General features: G+C 39.2%; 2 protein-coding genes across 2 annotated transcripts; one reads left to right on the top strand and one right to left on the bottom strand.

Moving 5' to 3' along the window:
* The first annotated feature begins 102 nt into the window (after nucleotides 1–102).
* On the top strand, nucleotides 103–18,261 carry zgc:85777 (uncharacterized protein LOC405871 homolog). Its single transcript, XM_061059012.1, has 9 exons — nucleotides 103–335; nucleotides 6,605–6,725; nucleotides 11,388–11,517; nucleotides 13,924–14,030; nucleotides 14,422–14,589; nucleotides 14,854–15,027; nucleotides 15,517–15,678; nucleotides 17,013–17,163; nucleotides 17,798–18,261. The coding sequence occupies exons 1-9, from the start codon at nucleotides 135–137 to the stop codon at nucleotides 17,886–17,888; spliced, it is 1,305 nt and encodes a 434-aa protein (XP_060914995.1). The 5' UTR covers nucleotides 103–134; the 3' UTR covers nucleotides 17,889–18,261.
* Nucleotides 18,262–18,353: 92 nt separating this feature from the next.
* bet1 (Bet1 golgi vesicular membrane trafficking protein) lies at nucleotides 18,354–20,840 on the bottom strand. The gene is made up of 4 exons (XM_061059013.1): nucleotides 20,653–20,840; nucleotides 20,359–20,465; nucleotides 20,076–20,132; nucleotides 18,354–19,145 (listed from the first exon to the last, which is right to left on the bottom strand). The coding sequence occupies exons 1-4, from the start codon at nucleotides 20,669–20,671 to the stop codon at nucleotides 18,990–18,992; spliced, it is 339 nt and encodes a 112-aa protein (XP_060914996.1). The 5' UTR covers nucleotides 20,672–20,840; the 3' UTR covers nucleotides 18,354–18,989.
* Between the last annotated feature and the right edge of the window lie 2,798 nt (nucleotides 20,841–23,638).

Below are 23,638 nucleotides of genomic sequence, written 5' to 3'. Positions count from 1 at the left end.
AAATCCCTGAACCCGGATGAAAAACGAACTAATTTATGAAGTAAAATTTCCTACATTATTCCGGGAACATTCCCTACCTTCAACCTGAAGTGGTCACAGCATGCGCATGCGCAGTCAGACGGCTGTCAACAGAGATGGCGCTGCGCGAAGGAGCCCTGCGTTTAAACTTGCTAGTCAGCAGCCGTAATTTGTACAAGTTCAACTCATTTACTGGTGTCCGGTCTTTGTCTGAAAATGTGTCATCTAAACCCGAGTCTTCCAGTGCCCCAGAGACCGCAGCTGACCATTTAATCTACACACAAGAGCACTTTGCATTAAAGGAGTCCCTCAGAAAGGTATGCAGGACTGCTAGCATAACATTAGCAAGCATGTTTTTTTTTACCATGAAAACAAGTGTCGCTTTCTCTTTGCTAAGCAAGTGACAGTTTCCCATTATATTACCCATGTGTGCTTCGACAAAACAGCAGGTATTCAAAATAATGTAACCGTAAAAAAAGCATTATAGTGGCATTGCAATGGAAGTGGGTGAGAGGTCACTGAGCTGGCTTGTTATGAAGTCGCCCTGTGTTAGTGTCTGTAGTCTCTTCTCTCTATTATAGCTTTAATAATAAGGAGAGAACCACCTACCTTCAAGTTGGACATTATTTTATCATAGAAGACGTAGAAGTCTTTAAGATAAAGCCTATTTTGTATCTGCTTCTGTAGTTTAAAGAACAAGGGATGTTATGAAATAAGAGCCAGTTAAACTGCACGATTTGATAATTGAAAACATTATTGTTTGTGTGTTTACATGACCCATCCTACACTCACACATCCCATGTGATTCATGCCAGTGCTGCACATTACTGTTTGACTGACAGGTCTGGATGCATGGTGGCCTTTTGTAAGACCAGTAGAACAATATAAAAATGGATTATGACTTTTAGTTGAAATAGTTTTTAGAAGTTGGTCTAGGTAATATAGTCTAGTTAAAGAAGCTAACATGTTTGTGTTATTAAACAAATATTTGGCAAAGGCCTTAAGCCGAGGATTTTAATTTGAGAGCAAATATTTTTCTTATATAAGAGCTGTTCTGAGTCAAAAACCATTTCATACTACCTCATATTCCTTACAAGGACATTTTCTAGCAAATGTATGTGCTGTACTGATATGTAATGTAAACCAAAGTAAGCCAAATGTTAGCAATTCATGTTTTACTTTTTATATAGTTTTATTGAATTAGTATTGGATGTATCAGCCAATACCCATATTTAGATATCAGAATGTATTTTGAAGGGAAAATTGGTTTTGTAACCATATGTCTACCATCGGCCTCATTTCAAATGTTCAGAAGGGAATCAAATGTGGTATGGAACGGGATTAGTCACACTTTCTTTTGTCCGATTACCAGGAAATTGCTCAACCAAATCCTGAAATATATGTTATATATATATATCTATATAGATATGTTGGTGTACAGATGATCTGTTGTTTGGTCTAAATACGTTTAAACTAGTTAGCTTTCTCAATCCCAAAAGCCTAGGAGAAAAGGTAAAAATGATTATTTTATGTAATTATGACAGATTATCAATTATTATCTAAAAAATAACCCTCTGCCCATTGGTGAACAATGTCACTCTTACTTCTCTTCAATATTCGCCTTTTACCCAACTGCTCCCGCCTAATCTTAGTCTGCTTCTCCTCATTTTGCCACAGTCAGGGGTATCTGATCAGCAGAGCGTTTATATTTGAAAAGCTACAAATCAGTGGTTGCAAATTATAGTCGTACAAAATCCAAGGGAGCATTAGTAATCAGCTTGACTCATTTTGAATGTATGTCACTAGACAGTGGTTGGAGACAGACTCTGAAAATAACAATCGGTGTCTAATTTAAGGCAGCGAGCAGAGATGTTGCGGTAAAAGGTGTGGTGCTAGTCGTGTGACTAAACCTTGAAAAGGAAGCCAGGAGGTTGAAAATATACCAGCACTGGGAATAATAATAATAATGGGAAGGATGAAAATGGGAAAAGGAAATGCAGAACAATATGTTGGCAGTGCAGGAAAGGGAACTCGAGGCAGCTCGGTTTATTAAAAGAATTTATGGTAGGATGGTTTGTACACAAATGGGGTTGTAGGAAATCCTTTAGTGAGCGTTGAAGGTCAGGTGTCCATCGTGCCAATGTTTCCACTACAAACTTTCTGTTAGTGGGTGGGGAGGTTGTTTAGACTGTTGTCAATGTAGCTGTGTGTGTGTGTGTGTGTGTGTGTGTGTGTGTGTGTGTGTGTGTGTGTGTGTGTGTGTGTGTGTGTGTGTGTGTGTGTGTGTGTGTGTGTGTGTGTGTGTGTGTGTGTGTGTGTGTGTGTCGTTTTAAGCAACACTGCTGGTCAGTAGTTCACATGTTCTACCAGTAACACATTAGTTTAGAATATTATGGGAAAATGTTTGTTCTAAATTTAACTCAATAGACGCTTTTAGTAAATAATGTATTTTTAGTCTGCCTGCCTGAGTTGAAGCGCTTTACTGCTCATTGCTAGTTCAGGCCTTTATGGGTTTACTGGTCCTGTCACTTTCCATTAAATAGGCGAATTGATGACAAAGAACGGATATTTAAAGGTAACTAAGCCTCTGAAACTTATTTTTCAGATTTATTTTTGGGCTTTTTGAGCCTTTATTGTAGAGATGGGATAGTGGATTGAGTCAGAAATCAGGGAAAGAAGTCATTTACGGATACCTTTCCGATAGAACAGGACAGCTGTCATTTAAAGTAACACATGAACACCAAGATTCCTTCAAGTGTTTGTGTCGGCGTCCGTCTGCCTGCACCTCCCCCCCCCCCCCCCCCCCCCCCAAAAGCTGTAAACCTAGGGGAAATACTGTTCTAATCAGAAGGCGCGCCATACATAAAAGCTTTTTTTACCAACTTCCTTAGAAACAGAGGGCGCTATAAAGAGTCTGATCTATTTCTGAGTTTTAAGTGCGTTTGTTTCTGAAATATGCATCAGACACTCCAGCCTGGACATTCTGGACACCTTTCTTGACCATGCCTTACTACTTGACAGTTTGGTGATGTGAAAGGGTTCTGGACACAAAATGTCTACAATAACCTTTGTGAAGACATGTAGAATCACTCCCCGGTAACCTTTCCGCTTCCCTTTTAAACAGAATCGTCCCATCCTTTCCCTCTTCAGGATCTGAACTTAAAACAAAAATGAGTTCATTGCAGGTGAAAGGGGACTGGTGTCTGCCTTTTTTCCCTACTTTTTTGCTCGTGAGTTGGCTGTAAATTAAGTTTGATCTTGACAGATTCAGGTCCAGATTTGCCCCCTTATTTCTGATGAAAGTAGTGCCTATTTTTTGTATCAAACATTGAATGCTAAAAACATGTTGTCCATGTCTTCTATCTGCTGTGTTTTCAAATATCTCTCAGCCCGTGTGTTTTTATTGGCTGGTTGAGCGGTTGGCTGGTTTGGGTTTGTGTGTTTTGGAAGGACAAAATGAGTGTGCATCACTTTTCGCAATCCTGTGAATTCTTCTTCAGCGCTTTTGTTTTTTCAGTACGAATGGTAAAACACTGGCCCTCTCCAACTCAATGCTGCTTGTGTTTTCACTCTGAAGCAGATCTTCAACCAAACCCACATAAAAGTATAATTCAGTAGGGTTTATTCTTCACAATGCACATTCTTTCACTTGACTCATTTAACTTGTCTCATTCCTGGAGGCTGGGATTTGATGTTTCTTATTGCCTGTAAATACCTCTTTTGTTTGAAACCTTCTTATTTTAATTGCTTTTACCCACCATTTAGAGCCTATTGTGGTGAGTAGAGAAACATATTATGAGGCAGATTGTCATTGGTCCATTATCATCGTCTATTAAAAATGTTATTCTGTATAAATTAAGAAGTCAAAACAAAAGCAATCCAGCTCTAGCTGTTTATTATATTTTGTGAAGAACATTCTAATTTAAAAAGCATTTATCAAGAAAAGGCACAGCACAGACGTTTTTAGTTTACATATTTATTTGTTACTGTATTTGGTGTGAAAGGCATGGACATCACCAAACATGAAATTGTTGTTGGTTTCCTGCCAAACACTTTTGTTAACAATGCTTGCCTGTGAGGTGGAATTTTCAAAAAATAAAATACCACATTGTACTGTAACCCTCACTTTAGATCGACATCCAATTCTCTGTGAAGCAGCTTGAGTTCCCACAAAAGATAACACGTTTCAATAGATTGTTCATTCATAAGTGCTTCTCCAGCTGTGGACCACTACCAGGTGCTCAAAATGAGTCACGGCACCAAAGTTCACCCATTCCAAAGTCTATTTCAAAGCCAGGATACAATTCAACTTTACAGCCTGCAGACATTTGGGTCATGACTCACCAAAGCAGGCAGTAGTGATATACACTGAGAAGGCAAAAAAAACTGTCTGAGTTTGGTTTCCAGAAACAAGAAAATCTGATTATTCTGTTGAAAGATATTATGTAAAATTCAGTGTTGAGATTACCACTACCAATTTGTTCCACCCTTATAAATCCATTATTATTTAGTTCTTATACAAATGAGCACAAAGCTGGTACAGGGAGAGATATTTGTATCAGCAAGTTATTTAACTAAGAGTCTGTTCCAACCAGTTAATGCCCATTTTTTATATTATTGAGGATATTCCATGATCACAGCTGCTGTTTTTTTGGTTCCACTCTTAAAGCATATAATATAGTCGTCCTTAATTTTTCAACAGTTTTGTATCTGCGGTTTTGTGGCTCACTAGATGGATAGACTGCTAACCCAGAAGGAATGCCTTTAATATGGGTTTCAGTACCAAGCTTTACTTTTGCATGCTGTTCTAAATAATACTTAAGAGGTTTTTTTTTTCTTCCCTGGCATATTAAAACATTGGCGGAAACACAGAAGTCGGTTTGATATTGGCATTTGGACGGTTGGATGCAAAGATGTGGATTATCAGCACAATGTTTGTGACCAACAGTTTAAATTTGAAATATCAGTATCATCCCTCAAAAAACCTAAATCCCCAGATTTTAGGGTAATTTGCACTTTAAGTTGGGTTGGACAACTTCTGTGTATAATCTTGTGGTACCAGCAGCACTACCACTGAATTCTGTTATCATCTTGTATTTGTGCTCCAGATTCACACAGATCGGGATTGAAGCCCAGGCTGGAGGAATTAAGCTTTTTGGATTGTCTGTCCTTCGTCTGTGGCTCAAGAATTTGGCATAAATGTTCACTTGGTCTCAAGGCAGAACTGATGACAATAAATAAGTCAGTGGTCAAATGTTAAGTTTACTGAGACCTGGCAAAGCATGATCTGGGCAATTACACAGATTCACTCACGAATTTGATCAAAATTAAAATAAATGTTTAATAGGACTATTTCATAAACTGGAGTTCTGATATTTTGAAGATGAAAGGGCAAAGACCATCTTCAATGTAACATCGTAATGTTAAGCAGACATACAAGCAGACAATTGCTCATGCTATGCTATGCTATGCAATGAATGCAATACATTTTTACACATGCTGTGCATTTCCTTTAGCATGCAAACATTTGACCTTTAAGACGGAGCCCTGGTTACACGAAGCCAGCATTCCCACAATTTGGCCACTAAAATCAAGCCTCAGTTAGCCATAAGCTACCCTTCAGACAAGTTGGTGTCAATGTGAAGGCTGAGGAAGAAAAAAGAGAAAACATGGTTGATGAAGTGCTTGGGATGAACAAGATGACTGCTATTCTAAATATTTTAGATTCATGTGATTGCGTGTGTTCTGAACACAAGTACTGTCTCTATAAAATGCAGAACAGCAGAAAGAAATAGGAACTCTGAGATTATACCTGATTTGTAGAGGTCAATATTTAACCAACATCACATTGTAGGTTGACCTTAAAATATGCAGTCCTAGTACCACCTGTAACTGTGGTGTGTCTTATGTACTGGCAGGTTGAAGATGTGTAAGAAGCATCCATGTGTCATAATAAGATACTTTACAGCAGAACTGGTATTTAGTTTCTTTCAGTTAAATACAAGTGAATTGAATTGACTGAGAGGGAGGGACACTACAACTGTAAGGCAGTGATCCTATATTTTCAAAGAGCATGCAGCTTGTCATTTTGTATGTCCTGAGCGAAGCCTTGGTTATCAGCTGGGGACTGATAACATGAACATAAAGGAATAAGGTACTGTCAGTGTATTCGTCTTTGTCGTAGATTCACTGTCTGTAATATTTTTCCAGCCTTCTTTCTATTCATTGATATGTAATACCTTCTCTGTCTGTCTGTTACATATAGATGACATAGACTTAAGTAGGGATGTGCACTGCACAGCAGGAAGCCCATGTGGCTATAACAATAACTGTTTTTCAACTCATAATAATGCATGAATCTGATGTGAGTCATGAGACAGGAGATAGAACAGCAGGGCTGCTAGTCTTGCTCTCAGCATTAATATTTGAGGCCAAATTATCAATAGTGCATGTTTGCGGAGGAACATAGAAACACATGCACAGCTATGTCTAAACTTAATCCATAATAAAGACGATGTCCGTCTCACTTTTTTTTTGTAAAATCATAAACATGTAGTATGTCTCCCCTGTTGTGTTTACCCTGTAGATCATCGACCAGGAGATCAACCCTCATGTGGATCAGTGGGAAGCAGAAGGGAAGTTTCCAGCCCACAAAGTCTTCAAGATCTTAGGAAGTGCCGGTTTTCTTGGAGTTAACAAACCAGTCGGTAAGAGCAAACAAGTACAATGACAAAACACAACAACAATGAATTTCATATACGTTAGGGTGATGCAGTACCTTGGTTATTTAACGCCTAACAACAACTATGGTAAATTGACTCTAGCTTGTACTGTGTAGTGCATTTTTGGTCTTGTGACTACTCAAATCTCTTTTACACCGCAGGTCACAACTACTCATTCACACACTCATGGCAGAGGCTGCTATGTAAAGTGTCCATCAGTATTATCTTATTCCATTTGCACACAGTGCTCAGGAAGCAGCAGGAGCAACTTGGGGTTTAGAGTCTTGCCCAAGGGCCTGGTGACATGTGGCAGTTAAGCACTGGGGCTGGGGATCAAGCTCCCGACCTTCCACCTTCTACCACTGAGCCACAGCCCTATCACCAAGATGGGGTTCACCATTCCTGGCCTGTGGAGTTTGATACTTTACACATTTTGGGACCTGAATGTCCTAAGCTGTCATGTTTGAGTTCATGTTTGAAAGAGGCTCCAATTGAAGAGCAAAAAAACGCACAAAAAACACTTAAACCCCAAAGATGTTCAACGTGTGCTTTCAAACGAGCTATCCATTACACATAAATGGCTCGGGAGTGTTTTGAGTTATTTTCCGTCAGACACTTCATTCATTTGTATTCTTTGGAAGTGAAGCAGGTAATCCATATACCCACCTGTTCCTCAGTCTTCAAGATTTTTGATTTAGAGACGTGCTGTTTCTTTTGCCATTGCAAAAAATCTCATGATAAATGTGTGACATATGGGAATGGAAACGGCTTTGGCAAAGCATAGATATAGCTTTAAGGGATATCATTTTAAAATCCAAGAGCACACATAAATAACAATTCCACAGAATAGTTATTGAAGTAGTGGTTGCAATTTGCATAAATGAAGGAAACCTGGATTAAAATATGTTGTGTTTGGGAGCAGAAACCAAACGTCTTTCACTGCGTGTTTGGTTCGACCATTAATGCTTCAAAGAGCATTTGGCATGTCTTCTTCACAGCTGAGTTAACTTTCCATTCATTTTTCTTTTCTTTCTGTCTGACAGCCATACATTTCAGTGCGTCTGGTGTAGAAATGTTCCCATTGTGATGACGGGTGCTGGTGTCAAATCAACATGCCGCAACAGCTGTCTGCTACAGTGCATCCTATTTCCAGATGTGCACCCAGCTGTGTCGCTGCTGGGTTAGGAGGAGGAGGGGGGGGGGGGGGGGGGGGGGGGGGGGGGGGGGAGGTTGCAGTACTGTATAGTAAAAGATCATCAAATGAGTTGGGGTCATTGTGTGTAATTCAGCCGGATGTGTGAGGAGGTTTGTGGGGAGGGTTTGACAATCAGCCTGCGGCGATCTGAAGATTTTTAACAAGATTCATTTATCTGGAAGAATAAGCTACTTCTCCTTTTGTCTAGTTGTATATTGTGTTGACATTTATGCAAACAAAATAATTAGATAAACTAAACCATAGTGGTAGTGTTGGACATACAGCTGAGTGCAGAGGACTCAACATTAGGTCTGTAGGTCAAAGAAGAGGGAGGGCAAGGGGATTAAAATGTGCTGAGTGCACAAGACTCGAGCATTAGTTGACAGGATTAGAGAGGAGGAGCAGCAGAGACACTCTGTAGTTTTAGGTTGTAGACTTCTTTCTATCACGTACAGCATAAGGAACATGTTGCATAAAACAGTTGTGGAAAATGCTGTACAGGTTCAAAATGACCTTCTAATTCAGACAGAAATATCCGAGGGGGCTGATTTGATGTGTTTTAGTGTGCAACTTAAATCGACCTCACATGCTTCTATTACTGTATCACTCTTTGATTCTAGTCTCTAAAACTACAAAAAAGTTGTTCTCCTTCTAATAACTATTTTCCTTTGGCTTAATAGTTGCCGTACATCAGGATCAGGGGGGAAAAAAACAAAGTTGCATTGGTAATATATGTTTTGAAGAAGAGTGTGCAGTTTGAATAAGGACATCTCGACACGTCCCTCTGCTGCAGCGCTGACTAATGAAGCAGACTCTCCGAGCATTCTGCACTGAGTTAATTGATTTAGAGGCTTGGATTACAGGGATGGGAATAGGGATTTAGGGGTCTGTACACTGAAGAAATGATTCATCAGGTGGAATCAGAGAGGTGCTTGCCCTTTATCAGAAACAAACGCAAGCATGTGAACAAAACAAAACAAAAAAATAGGGAGAACAGCCTTCAAAAAATAAATGTTGAATATTATTTCTGGTCTTTTTCTTGATTTCTCATCATCTCTTACTGCTTTTAAACTTAAGCTTCAATGTAGGCATGGAAATAAGTAAATCTGAGAACAAATTAGGTCAATAACAGGATTCAGGCCGATTTGTTATTCTTGTTCCTTTGCAGTGCTTCTCCAATGGCAGCGATGATTTATGATCCTGGAAACAGAGGACTCACTGGTAGTTGTTCTAACAGATTCATACCAGGGTATGCCCTTAAACTGGCACCGGAGTTAACGCTCCTCCTGTTGACATCTCTTGGAGCCATTCTGCATATCCCTCTATTAAGTCCTCTGAGAACAAGAATCCTCAACACTCAGTTTTTTCCACTCTTTTTCCCGTGTACAAGGAAACGCTTTATTAACTTTCAAAACATGAGAACAGGAAGTTTTGCAAAGGCAGCCATTTTCAGGGAGAAGACCGGGATTGACCCTTGGCTCCCGGCCTGTTTCCCTCTGCTTTCAGAGCGAGGTATCTGCGCTGCACACAATGGCAACGACCTCTTTCCTCCTGCCTGGCTGCCTGCACAGTTTTCCCTTTTTACTGAACGTTTCTGAAAATAAGGTCTGGATGACTAACCACCGGGAGAAAACTTGGGTGTCGTGGCTGTTTTCTTTCTCACAAGTTAAATGTTAGAACTATGATCAATTCAATACGGACTTTTCAAACTGTATGACCAAACTATGTATAGTGCGTCATGCTGCAATGGTGATGCATGCTTGAGAAGGTTGAATAGGGAAGTTTCATACATCTGTTGTAGTGACTGTTAGAGTATCGTCATGGAAATGAGCAAAACGCAACAACCCTGGTTCTTGTTTTTTCATAGTTTTACAATAAGGTCACGCATGTTTTTGTGCACTTGAAACACGGACAGGATTTAGATGAGGAAGTAGAGTTACTTCGTGTCTGGTGCTGTTCCTGCACCTTTAAATTCTCTTGTGTTTCTAATGGAGCTCCACCTAATGAGAACCACCACCCAGGCACATCTGCTGTTCAGAGGAACCATATGGGCATCGGACTGACATTTGTGATAGGATTTTGTTTGTTTTTCTTCAGCTTGCTTGTTCAACCAGGCGGCCTGCTGTTTTGCTTAAAGTGGGATAAACCTCAGCGCTTCCCCTTGTCCACAGTATCCACCGCAGGGTTTCCAGCGTTCAGAGACTTATCGCTGCACAGCTGCACCTGTTTCCTCTCATTTTTGGCTCCCCTACTCCCTTGTTTGCATGTCCCACTATATCTCCAAAGTTCTTTCTCCCACTTTATTCTGCTCTCTTTTTTTTTTCCTGCTCTCTTTCACCGACAGACGCCTGACTTCAATTATTCAATAACTAGCTGAACAGGTGATATTAATCCACTTAGCTAGCATTTGCTGGCCTCCTTTTGATAAATTGACAAATGATTTGTCATTGTCAGTCACTGATGGGATCCATCAGCCATCCTTAAGTTATTTGACTCAGTCTTCTTAAATTAATTACTGACTTGTTGCATTTGCTATGAGCATGAGAGGATTTCTTTCATTTTTTTAGAAGTGCAGAAAAAAGATTCTGAACTTCAAGAGCTTTTCTAAGAGCTGTTTTTGTGTTTACCACAAACAACTTGAGAGAAATTTTGTGTAAAAGTGAGTGCATTAGCTAGCTTATTTTACAAGCAGTGCACAGGAAATTGGCTTTAAGCATTAAGTTTATTGGCATAAAAGGCTGGCTATTCATTTCTGAGCAGATGGTGCAGCTGATGATGAAAGGCAAAAGATAGGAAATGTAATGAGGATAACTGTCACAAAGTGGTATTTAAAACATAGTTTGTGATACGCTCTTCCACTCCATTAAGGACCCGGGGTCTTTGCCAATGTCTCCGCTTCAAGAATTCAGGAAAAAGACATCCAATTTTGACTTTTTTTAGTAAATGGTTTTTTTTTTGTTGCAGAGATCAAAATCAAGATTGTTCATGCAAAGAAAGGATAGGATGACACTGAGATGACAGTGACCCTTATCTGCAGTGTGCTGCTGCTGCTCGCACTGCAGTGCTTTCTGCACGTAATGACAGATAGCACAATTAATGATAACATCCTGTAATTAATTAGAGTGCATGCTCCAGTAACAACGGATCAGTGTGGAGTATTATGCACATAAACGTGTGTGTGTGTGTGTGTGTCTATGCAGGGACATGTTAGGAAGGGATTGTATTACAGAGATAACAGGAAACAGGAAAGGTGAGTGTGAGGCTAGTTTAACATGACTTACTTAGTGATGGAGTATATTTATCCAAAATGGCATTGCTCAACCATTTCTTCTTCCTCTTTCAAATACAATGAAAAGCATTACCTTTACACCAAAATCCACACAGTGTACAGTGAACTGTCGGCCTCTAACTCTTATCAGTACTTGAAGAAGCGTGTGTTTTGTCCTCTGCAGAGTATGGAGGCCTGGGTCTGGACTTCAGCTACAGTGTCGCCGTGTCCGAGGAGTTGGGAAACATCCGCTGTGGAGGCGTCCCCATGGCAATCGGCGTACAGACTGACATGACTACTCCAGCACTGGCCAGGTAACTTAACAGAAACTGCAACAGCGTTATTGGATTTGCTGATAAATCTGCTGGTAGTTGAAAAGTTTGCAGCTCAAATGAACGCTCAGTTTGCAACAGTTGATGGCACATCTTTATGTAAAAGTACCTTTAGCCTCTGGCTCCCACCCCCGCCTCTGAGTCCTTCTCTAATCAGAAAGACAACAACTAATGGATGACTCAAGCAACAATGTCTACTTTCTGTTCTTTTTTCCTTTTCACACTACCAGTAAAGCCACTTGTGTCAGAGCTGGAGCACATTTCATCCTATAGTGATGGGTTTCATTTTGTGATGGTAAAAGGTTGCTTCTGTTGCTCCTCCTGGTATCCACTGTGTCTCTGTAAAGCCTGCAGATTAGTGTGCTGTGATGGAAGAATGAGCTCTTAAAACAAACCATGTCCAAACTATTTGAGAAACACCAGTATTTCTGGCATTTTCTTAGTCCAGCCCTGATGTGGCGTCTTTCTGTCTACTTTTTTTTTATTGGTCTATGATTGGCAATGATTTAGTTAACAACTAGTTAAGAAGTAGTGGTACTGTTCTTTTGTTCCCTCACTAAGGACAGCGGAGCGTCTAATAGCACACTCTCTCTCTGAGTTTTCTCTCAGACAGGATCCTATAGAAGTACAACCCATGTTTCTGTCCTTGTCAGTTAGTGCATCTAATTGAACAATAAACAGTCTTTGTTGAACTAAATTAAACTGGATAAAACATGGAGGCGGCAACTGAGTCGAGCAGCTTCTCCATGGCATGCAACAGGAAGACTTTCTTGACACCAGGTGGGCAGTTCCATAAGTGTGTGACATCACGGTAAAGTAATGAATACTGTATATTCCAAAAAAGAAGCACCTGGTGCGTGCCGCACAGCCAGTGTGCCGTCAGCACCGCCGAGGCAGGGAGAGGGAGAGATGATGCTAGTTTGTGCAGAGACGCCGTGTTGGCTAGTTACAGTAGGTGCAGGCTGACCCTAATTGGTTGTTTGTTTCAGTCCGGACGATGAAAAATAATTGAAATACAAAGGGGAGGATGCTCAGATGCACATTTATTAATGAATATTTCAATTTCATATAATTCAATAGTAATATTGACATGCAATCATCAATGGGTATTTTTTTCCTAACATTCTTGTTGCCAACTGAAGCTCTATATACTGGTAAATACACTGTTAAAACTGCTCAAACTAGATATACCCCATTGTTTATATGAACTAAGTTGAAAGCTGCTGTATAAATGAACACATTTCTACAAGGAGTAGAAACGTGTGACATTCAACAAGTCATAACATTAATATTTACTGCAAGTTTAGATTTATTGAACTGACTTTTTTAGAGGTTCTGCAGCACCGTCTGATAGCCGTGATGCTAATCTGGCAACAGGGTGGCTGTGTTGTTTTTAGAGATTTATTTGGCTTTTTCTGATTCCCATATATTTTGGTCTGAATATTTGGGCCGATTTCAATTTAGGCCCTTTTCAATTCTCTTTCTGTAAAAAACTGCTTATAACTTTTCTTAAAAGTAAATTAATGTTTTTATGTGAATACAATACAACTACCATCCTGTATTCCTTCTACTGTATATCTTTTCCACAAGTGTTTGAGCCGCATCTGAGCGATCAACGCAATAAATGTGTATATCTATATCTATTTATCTCTATAGATGGAAGAAAGATATCGGCCGATATCTCGGTATCTGATTTTTCTCTCTCCCCAATATCGGTATCGTCCCCAACAGTCCAGTATCGGTCGGGCCCTACCTCTAATTGTTGTATTATTTACTGAACTAAGATTATATATAGATTAAACTGACACGGCTAAACATACCTGTGACATTGTTCAATCTCTGTTTAAAAGTGAGTCAAATCTGTCCTGGTCTAGACCTTCTTCTGTATTGTAATTGTGCTACAAATAGTCTTTATCTAAGCGACACTCTTAGAGGGTTTGGGTTTATATATATTTGGTAATATTTGTCTCACCCATGCAGGGCCTTGGCTGGTTGTGTGATATCCTTTTGCTTTGAAACAGCTGGTGGTGACAAGAGACAGAATTCAGTGAAATAGACAAATGGAGTCTCCAGAGCTTAATTAGGGGATCTACTCTAGCCTGCAACGAGTTCTCAGCACTGAGACAGCAGTAAAAGAAAAAAAGTGGGGGAATACCAGTGGGGGGGGGGGGTGATTCATGATAAGACTGTCCCACTTGAAATGCTTTTGCTTCAATCATTGCAGTGTTATTTTAAAGCACACAGCCACTGCTTTATCTTTCTAAAGTTAGAACGTACAGTTGGAGAGTTTTACCAAAAGTTAAGTTTTAATTGAGAAAGCATTTGAATCACATAAGGACACATAACTGTGTTGTGGACTTCTTTGTATGCATGTGTCTCTGTGTGCAGGTTTGGATCAGCTGAATTAAAAAAAGAGTACCTCCTTCCCTCCATCATGGGAGACAAAGTGGCCTGCCTGGGTGTTAGTGAAGTCGGAGCCGGCTCTGATGTCTCAAGTGTGTATCTCCTTCATCTTCTGGTCATTTATTATCAGACCATTTTCTTTCAAGTTCCTGAAGAACCACTTTTCATTCACAAACACTGAAAATGATTCAGCAGCCAGCATTATTAAAGTTCATCATTTTATATGGCACAAATATTTCACATGAAAAAAGGACGACATGCACTTATAACGCATGAATGTTTTTTTTTCTCTTGAAAAGTGTGAAAAGTACCAGTTTGAGTTAAAGTCTGCTTTACAGTCTTCTGATTTCAAAGTCAAAATTGTATGTCTTTGATGTTCATTGACATTTTTTGAACCCTCTGTCTTTACACTCCCCTCCACAATGCCCCCCCCCCCCCCCCCCCTTCTCTATCCTTTGCCACATTTCCCACATATTCATTCAGGTATCATGACCAAGGCTGTGAGGAAAGGGGATGAATATGTGATTAATGGGGGGAAGATGTGGACTACCAACGGTACCCAGGCTGACTGGATGTGTCTCCTCGCCAACACCAGTGACGGCCCTCCACACAGGAACAAATCTCTCATCTGTGTGCCCATGAACCTGCCTGGTATGAGTCAGACATTGTAGCATAACTACAAGCACAGCAAAGCAATTGGCATTTTAATTGGGGAAAAAATATTCAGCTGAAAATTGTGTGGGCACAACAAAAAATGGACCTTCAATTTAAGATTGTGTTTTTCAAATGATTTACTGCAGAATTCCTACATTGTCTCCATGGACATACTACCCTCCAACCTTCATGTTTTTACATCTGTTATTTGTTGTACGTTTTGCCCTTTTGCCTCGATGACGTTTATTTTGCTTTCTGAAGGAATACACATCGCCCGCAAGATTGATAAGCTGGGCATGTGGTCATCGGACACAGCTGAAGTGTTCTTCGATGACGTCCGTGTTCCCTGCAAGAACATCATCGGCCAGGAAGGCATGGGCTTCACCTACCAGATGCTTCAGTTCCAGGAAGAGAGGCTCTGGGCTGTGGCCAATAGTGAGTGAGCTTTTCTTACAGATCTCTCCCTCTCCCACGTCCGACAATGAATTCCTCCCTCTTTTTTTAAAGAGCACCCAATGAATCGGATGCTTTATTTATGTAACGGCTCCTTTTCTGTTTTATTTTCCAAAAATGAGGGAGTTAGCAGGTCTCATAGGTCAAGCCATCAATCTTCTTTAAAATAGTTGTTTACTTTTCGTTTTGAGTAACAAGCCAGAGTAGGGGTTTTCTCAAAAAGGACTTAAGTATGTAGGAAAAGTGATGTCTGACAATGATGCATTAGTCTGCCTGACCCTGTAAACTCTTAAGAATTAGACCATGAATAACAGCGTCAAACATCGAGCAGATATGTATAAAGCTCTTACTGCCATTAAAGAGAATGAAAAGGTGACAATTTACATCAGCGCAACTAGAAAACTATTACTGCAGATGGAAGCAGAGGTAATGGGGTCACTTTCTGTCTCTCTCTTTCTTTAACACCCACAGTCCTAACCACGATGGACATCATCATTCAGGAAACGATCCAGTACACGCGGCAGAGGAAGATCTTCAAGCAGCCTGTCCTCCACCACCAGGCAGTTCACTTCAGGCTGGCAGAGCTGCAGACGGAGGTCGAGCTGCTACGCTCCCTCCTCCACCGTGCAACAGGTGAGCTCACTTTAGAGATACAGGTGCTGTAATACATCACAGCCTTTGGGCTATCAGTGGGAACGGTGAATATTTTCAATATGTACATAAACTGTGTGCAACATCAACTTTTTCGAAATTAAGTTTATTTTCCTCCAGATCATGCACAACACCCCTGAAACCCATAATGAACTTTAATTTCTTGAGTGTACATGTACTAAATATAAGGGAAATTAGACCCATGAATTCATGCAGCGCTCCTCGTGAAAACAATTTTTCTCTAGTAAGACTTAAGGCCTCCGTAACAAAGGCCACAACTGACTCAACTCTGCAAGAATGATGTGAATGCCAAACCAGCCTTGAGTGGGTAATTTGTTCATGTCAGATATAACAGGTTGAAAAGACAGACTTACGTGGGAGCTTTATGCTAACAGTGAACAACACTGAGGCCTTTCTACAGACAGAGTATTTTAATTGATAGCTTTGGGATTCAAACTGCGTCCTTCTATATTTCTAAAGCTACAAAAGGAACTATTTCATGGATGTCTGAAACTGTTTTTTACCAAGATCAGTCAAATTTTATCCTTCCCATACATTATTTGTTTCTTCAGGTAATTTCTTCACATAAATTAAATTCATGCTAACATAGTCTTCTGTCTTTACATGTCATTTTATTTGTAATTTTTGATTCCTTTTTGGTCTGTCTTTCCTTCTCAAATTTAAATCACATTTATACATTTAAAAATGGGTAAATGATGCTCTAAAAAAAGGCAAACAGAAGGATCCAGGGGTTACAAACTGTATGACGAATTGTGGAACTGCTTGACCAAACCTCTGTTTTATTCATGAACACTGGCATGACTTTAAATCCTTCAGCCATGGCCACCTGAAAAACTGGCACACAGCCAGGTCATCCCCGAGAAAACCCTCTACGCCGCAGTGTTTTCATACAAATACGTGGAAGCATCTGTCGGGCGGGCAGCCAAGGCTTTGTGGTTTTTCTCGTTTTGTTTACAACACTTGAAGCTTTAACTGAAATCATCTAGCTGGTACCAGTTCAAGCCAGATCTGCTTGCCCAGAAACAGATCAAAGCTTTTGCATGTGTTTGGCACAGGTAGATAAACACACAGACACACACACAGGCAAACTTCTTCACACATTGAAACAGGAAAAAAATCATGCAGCCCACACATGTTCCTCTGGAGGATACCGACAATGGAGGCATTGATCGGTTTTACTGGGAAAAGGTATGATTGGGAAAAAGCACAGAACCAGATCCAGCCTTTGGCAAATCTGAAACTTTTAATCTGTATACTGTAGACATTTGCCAGTCTAACATTTTATTTTCCTGCAGCGTTGTACATTAAAGGCAACGATGTGACCAAGCTGGCATCCATGGCCAAATTAAAGGGGGGCCGCCTGGCCAGGGAGCTGAGTGACAGCTGTCTGCAGTTTTGGGGAGGAATGGGCTTCACCAGTGACGTGCTGGTCAGCAGATTCTACAGGTGAAGCTGGTCCTTTCTTTTTATGAACCACATAGAAGTTATTTATAACTCAAACTGTAGCACCATGATGGTAATGTTTTTCCCCTCGGTGCTTTGTTATCACATCCAATCTAAAAAAAAACAAAGACAACAAAACCATGGCACAGCGGCACCAGTAACTGCACCAGGCTGGTAGCCAACATTTGTTTTATGTCTGCAATTATGTGCACTTTTGTGAGGGTTTGTGTTTCTATGGGAACAGCAACCACATAGGTTGGCAGAAGCAGCATGGTCAGGACCTTAAACATGATTCCTTAATAATTAAAGTTAAGAGTCAGATTGATTGATTCCACTAAATCCTAGCATGTGGTGTAGTATTATTTCTCAAAAACATGCAATTAGGCTTAGTCTCCTGTTGTGCTGTGTTGGGCATACGAGTTTCATGTTTATAATCAAATGAGACTGAGGTAGACTCTGAACCTCTTATTTTTACACTGTGCTGACATCTACTGACAGGGCAAATAATGCAGCTAGATTAACACGAGGTTCAGAAGCATGAGGATGCTCTCATGGTGCACAAATTAACGGTTGATGAAAATGTTAATGAATTTTTCAGAGACATAACATTTATCTTTTTTTTTTTTCCTTTCCACAGGGATTCCAGGTTGATGTCGATCGGTGCAGGGGCTGATGAGGTCATGCTGGGAATTATCTCTAAGTACATGGACACTCTACCCAAGAAGTGATGTCATAACCTGATGAAGTGCTGATTGTTCAGTGAATTGCTGAACATAGTCCACCTGAAGTGCTGATGTGATAGTTCTAAGGGTTTAATGTCTACAGGAAATAAGATTGTTTTTAATCCTGCCTTTGATTGTTCAAACTATACTGTTTGTGGACAGTGGAACACTAATCTGCTCAAAGCACAGAATAATGTCTGATTGTTTTGTTTTTATCTGACAATGTGAATAGCCTACATGTGGTGTAGTGTAAATTGTAATGACTGAGTTGAATCAATGTTTATCCATTGAAGTCAAAACCCTATTTTTTAGTCTAGACAGGAAAAATTAAGTGCATTAAAATGAATTATATAAAATAAATATCAAGCAAAAAATCTGACTTGTGTTTCTATTCCTTCCTTTAACCTAATAAGATATCAAATCAGTTTGAATATATTCTGCATGTTCTAAACAGACTCTTCACAATGTCACTTTAGAGCGTAGAATTAGTTTATTTACATTAAAAAACTTTTTTTTACAACAAAACATCGACATCAATAAAGAACACTGCTTATACTGCCATTTTTGGATGGGTGACAAATTATTGTATATTTATATTTACCCCATTTAGCACATACACTAGATTTCTATGATTTCATTACTTTGAACACAACATGGAATATATTGATCGCCTAACCGTTTTATGAGTTAATCATGCAACTGACTACATGACCACATGACTTTGAGGATTAGGACACAGCTCTATCTTCTACAGTTGCTGCTTGTTAATATTTGTGTCTCATCTTCTCAATAGAGGTAAATTGGGCTGAGATCAAGAACAAACATATTCTGGCTGTGTGTGCTTCAGATATGCACAAAACCAGATTCTACTTCACAGAGTGAGTTATCACCTCAGACCATTGCGTACTTTTAAAGGTCTCAAATCAAACAACAGTGATTCCTTTTATCAATTCATTTTGGGGTTATTTTATGTAACTTTGAGAGACCAGGGCATCTGTAAAGCCGAGACACTGCCATGCCTTCCCTCATCATTATGTTGGCCTCGTTTGAGATGCATCTGTGGCTCAGACTTGAGAGGACAATTTGCAGTTCAACAGGTTCCTCTTATCACCTCAGCTTGATGAACCAGTACAGGACGAAGAAGACAAAAAAGCAGAAGAGCAGCATGTAGCACAACAGTTTGGTCTGACTGCCTCTGGACAGCTGCTTCACTCTGCCGATGGTGGCACCAAGCAGTCCGCCTGTCGAGTCAAAGTCCGAGTCCTTGTGTGGGAAAGAGAGATTTGGAGTTTAAAGTCCAGCCAAGTACACAAGCACACTGCCTCACTGATAGCTCACAAATGCTCTTCTAGTCCAAAGTGGGGGAGTCTGGCCAAAATCATTTTTTAAATACAGAATTGAAGTTACACTATATTTCTGAATGAAATATTTTTTTATATTCTTCCTCAGTTATATTAATTATTTTTAGTATAAAATATATGATCAGCACCAGAAATAGTTTGCTCTCCACCAGCTGTAATATTAGTTAGTTACTAAATAGTTAGTTACCAAATCAGAAAATCATTTTAATATTATCAATTATACACTCAATGATTTATTACAGTTTTTTTAAAGCCCATGTGAGGAACTGTGTTTAGATTTTATTTACTTTATTCTACCTCAGAATTTCTCCGTGGGGATTAATAAAGTTTCTATAATAAAATTCTTGGGAGTTCTGAAGAGTGGGGCTGCTTCATAGGAAGAGCACCAGAGCTACTGGAGGGTTAGGTACCTTGCTAAAGGACCCCCGGCAGTACTCAGGACACCTCTCCAGCAACCACACCAACTTTAACACTTTGGGAGTGAGACACCTGCCCCATAACAGCCGTATCAGACATTAAAAACTACAATTAAGAAAATTATTGTAAATTTTTACTGATGTATTTTATTTTTTTACGTCTGTCTGTTATTTAGAGGCATTTGTTTAAATTTGTGTCTGTTTCTTAAAAAGTTCAAACTCAGAGCTTTAAGGGACTTTTGCTTATAATATATGTATCAACTTAAGACTTTAAAGGAAGGAGGTGAATTATGCTGTTTTGTAAGTTTATGTCTGTTCTTGTAAAAAGTTATTTCTCTGCTTCAGTTTATTTTTATATAAATATAATCTTTACATTGTTATAAGAATAATTTGACTTTAAAGAAAGTGAAACTCACCATGTCATCCAGCATTGTATTCTGGTATTTCACTTCTGTCCCGATGTCGATAGACAACTGTTGAGATCAAATATCACAACATGATGTTTAGGTACACATTCCTATAGAGAATATAATTAACATTACTGAAAACATAAAGTCCATATGAGAAAAGTAGATATCAACATGTGAAATATCAAGGCGAAAAAACGTCTCATGAAAGCAGACAAGACTTTAGTGTGAAGCATTTTCCAAATAACTCGACAAAAGTAGAATAACAAGAGTGTTGTTAAGAAGTCCTTACACTTTTCAAAGCTGTGACTTTGGCCCTCAGTCCCTCCTGCAGGTGTTCATTCTCCTCTTCATGCACACTGTATCCACTCGCTACATAGTTTCCAGAGCCTCCTTCACCTGTAAGAAACGTAAATAATAATGAATACAAGGTTAGTTGGTTATAATATCCGTAATTATGTTAAAGTAAGTAAGTGTAACGTAACATTTGGGCCTGGAGAACACAAAAACTAGAATTTGTTGACAACATAAGCTAACGTTAGCTAGCTAACAAGACAGTAAGCTAATCCTGAGGTCTGTCTCTTACCCAAACCGGCGCGCCTCATTATGATCCGCTGAAGGTGTTACAGTCAGGTGGCGTAAATGATGTGAAATAATGACAGTCAGACTAAATAAGAGACTGTAGAGTTAACGGTTTCCGTGTAACTGTGGCAAGTTTGTGAACGTCAGCAAACGCCACGACATCATACGGTGGCCGAGGAGGACAATCCTTTTCTGACGTCATCCACAGATAGCTGAACTGTCAGGACCGTAGACTGTGTGTGCTGTTTCACTGGCCTGATTGTTAAGGGAATAGACTTTTGATTATAATCCAAATTTAATTATAAAACTCGTGTGTGTGTGTGTGTTTGTTTGTGTTTGTCGTGCTTGTGTGTCTCTGGAAAGTTTGCCAGAATTAGAAAGGAAATCTATTTTAAAAGTCACGAATGCATGACAACCACACTCATCAGCAAACTCCTCAGCAAACTCATCAGCACTTGTTTTATTGCTCTTATGCATTCTGGACGGACAATAGTCAAGTTTGCCTGAGGCCACAGTTTCATGTATATAATTATCTATAGGCCTTCATATTGTTTTCATCAATTACTAACCTGCAGGCTCAACCGTCACACATCGGACTCAAGATAAATGATTAGAAGAATTGTATTTATATTTATTCACGTTCTTATTTCATTTCCAATTTATTATACTTTTTTTTTCCATTTATTTGTTTTTCAAATGTATTTATGTATTAATTGACTTTGATTCACTTTTGTCCCTCTGTGTTTTTCTAACTCATTATTTCTGTATCATTTTCTTTATGCATTTCTTTATACATTTCCTTGTGTATTTCCTCCTTATCAAATAAGGAGGTGTTGCTGTCTTTGTGAAAGGCAGTGGGGCACCTTATTATAATCTACACACCCACTGCCCGGAGTTGATCCATTCCATCATAACTAAAAAAAAATACTGTACATCAAACTCAGACAGATTGAAGGTCCTTACAGACACAAAAGTGGTGATAAAGAGGGATTATTATTTTGTCTTTACATTAGACTTTACATTTTTTTTTATTCCAAAGCATTTGTATCTGAAGTTAACTATAATCTTTGATATATTAGGTAGATACAAACTTTTCTAATCATTTATATCACAGGTTGTCGAGAGTGTAAACAAACATTTGAATTCATATTAGGCCTAACTGTTGAACATCCAATGCCAATAACATTATTTCTTTGTGTCACTTTTGATTTTGCTAAAAAATACACAGCTCTGTAAGGAAATGCAACATAGGATTTTAGTACAGTGGCCACTTTAGTTGCCAGACTAATACCAGCTTCTTAAAGCAACATTTATGCAAAACTAGTCCAAACTTTCCAAAACACAGAACTTTCCCTTTCATCTTGTAGCCACCTTTGATACACAGTAAATGATATACAAACATCTATGTGTTAATCTAACTTTGTTGGGACAAACATATTATTATGAGGAGAAAATGCTCCTTTACACTCAGACAGACAGTCTCCTTTGTACATTTTGAATTGTGACCACAATAAAATTCAGACAAATGTCCTTTGTGGATTTAATAATGAAAGCTTACTGACAAATCCATCAATGCCGTATAAAATAGAAAAGAGTTTCTCTATATATTTCCAAAATCCTGGCGGTGCAGTTTAGCTGTGATCAGCATTCCTTATCCCCCCATACATCATCTCTCACCTTGCCTTGTGCCAATATTACAGGTGACAGGTGATATGATGAAAGAGATTAAAATGTCTTTCTTGATGTTAATTTATTCTGATCCAATGTCTTATAAATAAATACAATTTAAAGCTCCAGCCCACCATAATGCATTTCAATGCCCCACCGCTCATCTTTTTATGTATCACCCAAAGGCTCTGCTGTATGCATGACCTTGACATAAGTGTCAGAAAAAGGGAGGATATTGATTGAACAATGTCCTCATCTGCGCCTTTGTGGATGTGAGAGGATTGGCTTTATCGGATGGGTCTTTAAAGTGGAGAAAGCGTATGGACGTTTAGAGACCGCTCTTAATCCTCATTGCATCTCTTTGGTTCAAGAACACCCCCGATGCAATGATTAGCACACACTCACACACACACACACACACACACACACACACACACACACACACACACACACAAACACACACACACTCACACAAACACACACACACGTCCTTTGGAGAGAAAGTACACACACGCACAAGTGTGTAAGAAGGGAGGTGTGTAAAGTATGCTGTGAGTTCAAGCCAGCTTGTTCCCTTGAGAAATATATAGATATATATCTAAATATACTTGTGTGTGTGTTTTTGTGTGTGTGTTTTGAATAGGAACCTGTAGATTTCAATGCTACATGCAGTACCTTCTGTTATTTCCCGTGGTCAGGGCAATCATAAACATAGATATTAGATGCAAAATTTGGCAAAAGATCTTCAGCAAAACTGAATATCAGGTTTGAAAAAATGTATATATTAACCCTAACCCTATTTTCTTTAATGGGGAAATTTTAAAGATTGATACCATCTTCATATTATAAAACCCCTGCCAGAAGCCAGTCATTTTAAGGTGGCATAATGAGTTACAAAAATTCCCTTACACTGCAAAAAAGGGGTAAAGGGCTAGACTGCCTCCATTGGGGAAAAAACCACATCAGCTGCTTAAACCTTATTTGTTTGTGAAGAGGAACAATAGCAGCGTAGCAAAGGTGGTATGTAAAAGGATCCGTCACATCATAATTAGTTTCTGTAAAAAATAAAAATACAATTTTAACAGGGATTCCTCCAGAAACTGGACACTATTAAGACTAAACTCTTCATAATGACTTGTTAAAAGTTTATTATTTGGGACCTATTGATTAATTAGACCTAGCCAGGAGATTCCTCAAGAGGATTACAACTTGCCTGGCAAAGTACAGCATTACACAGTTACTGAATTATCAAAAATATAGAAAGTCAAATTAAGATAAGAGTAGGACTGGGGGGAAAAGGCAGACAGAATAATTGTAATAAA

This window comes from Labrus mixtus, chromosome 16 (assembly GCF_963584025.1).
Source record: "Labrus mixtus chromosome 16, fLabMix1.1, whole genome shotgun sequence".
In the NCBI taxonomy this organism is placed as follows: domain Eukaryota; kingdom Metazoa; phylum Chordata; class Actinopteri; order Labriformes; family Labridae; genus Labrus; species Labrus mixtus.
Note: the sequence above shows the minus strand (reverse complement) of the source record. Positions and strands in the feature narration are given on the sequence as shown.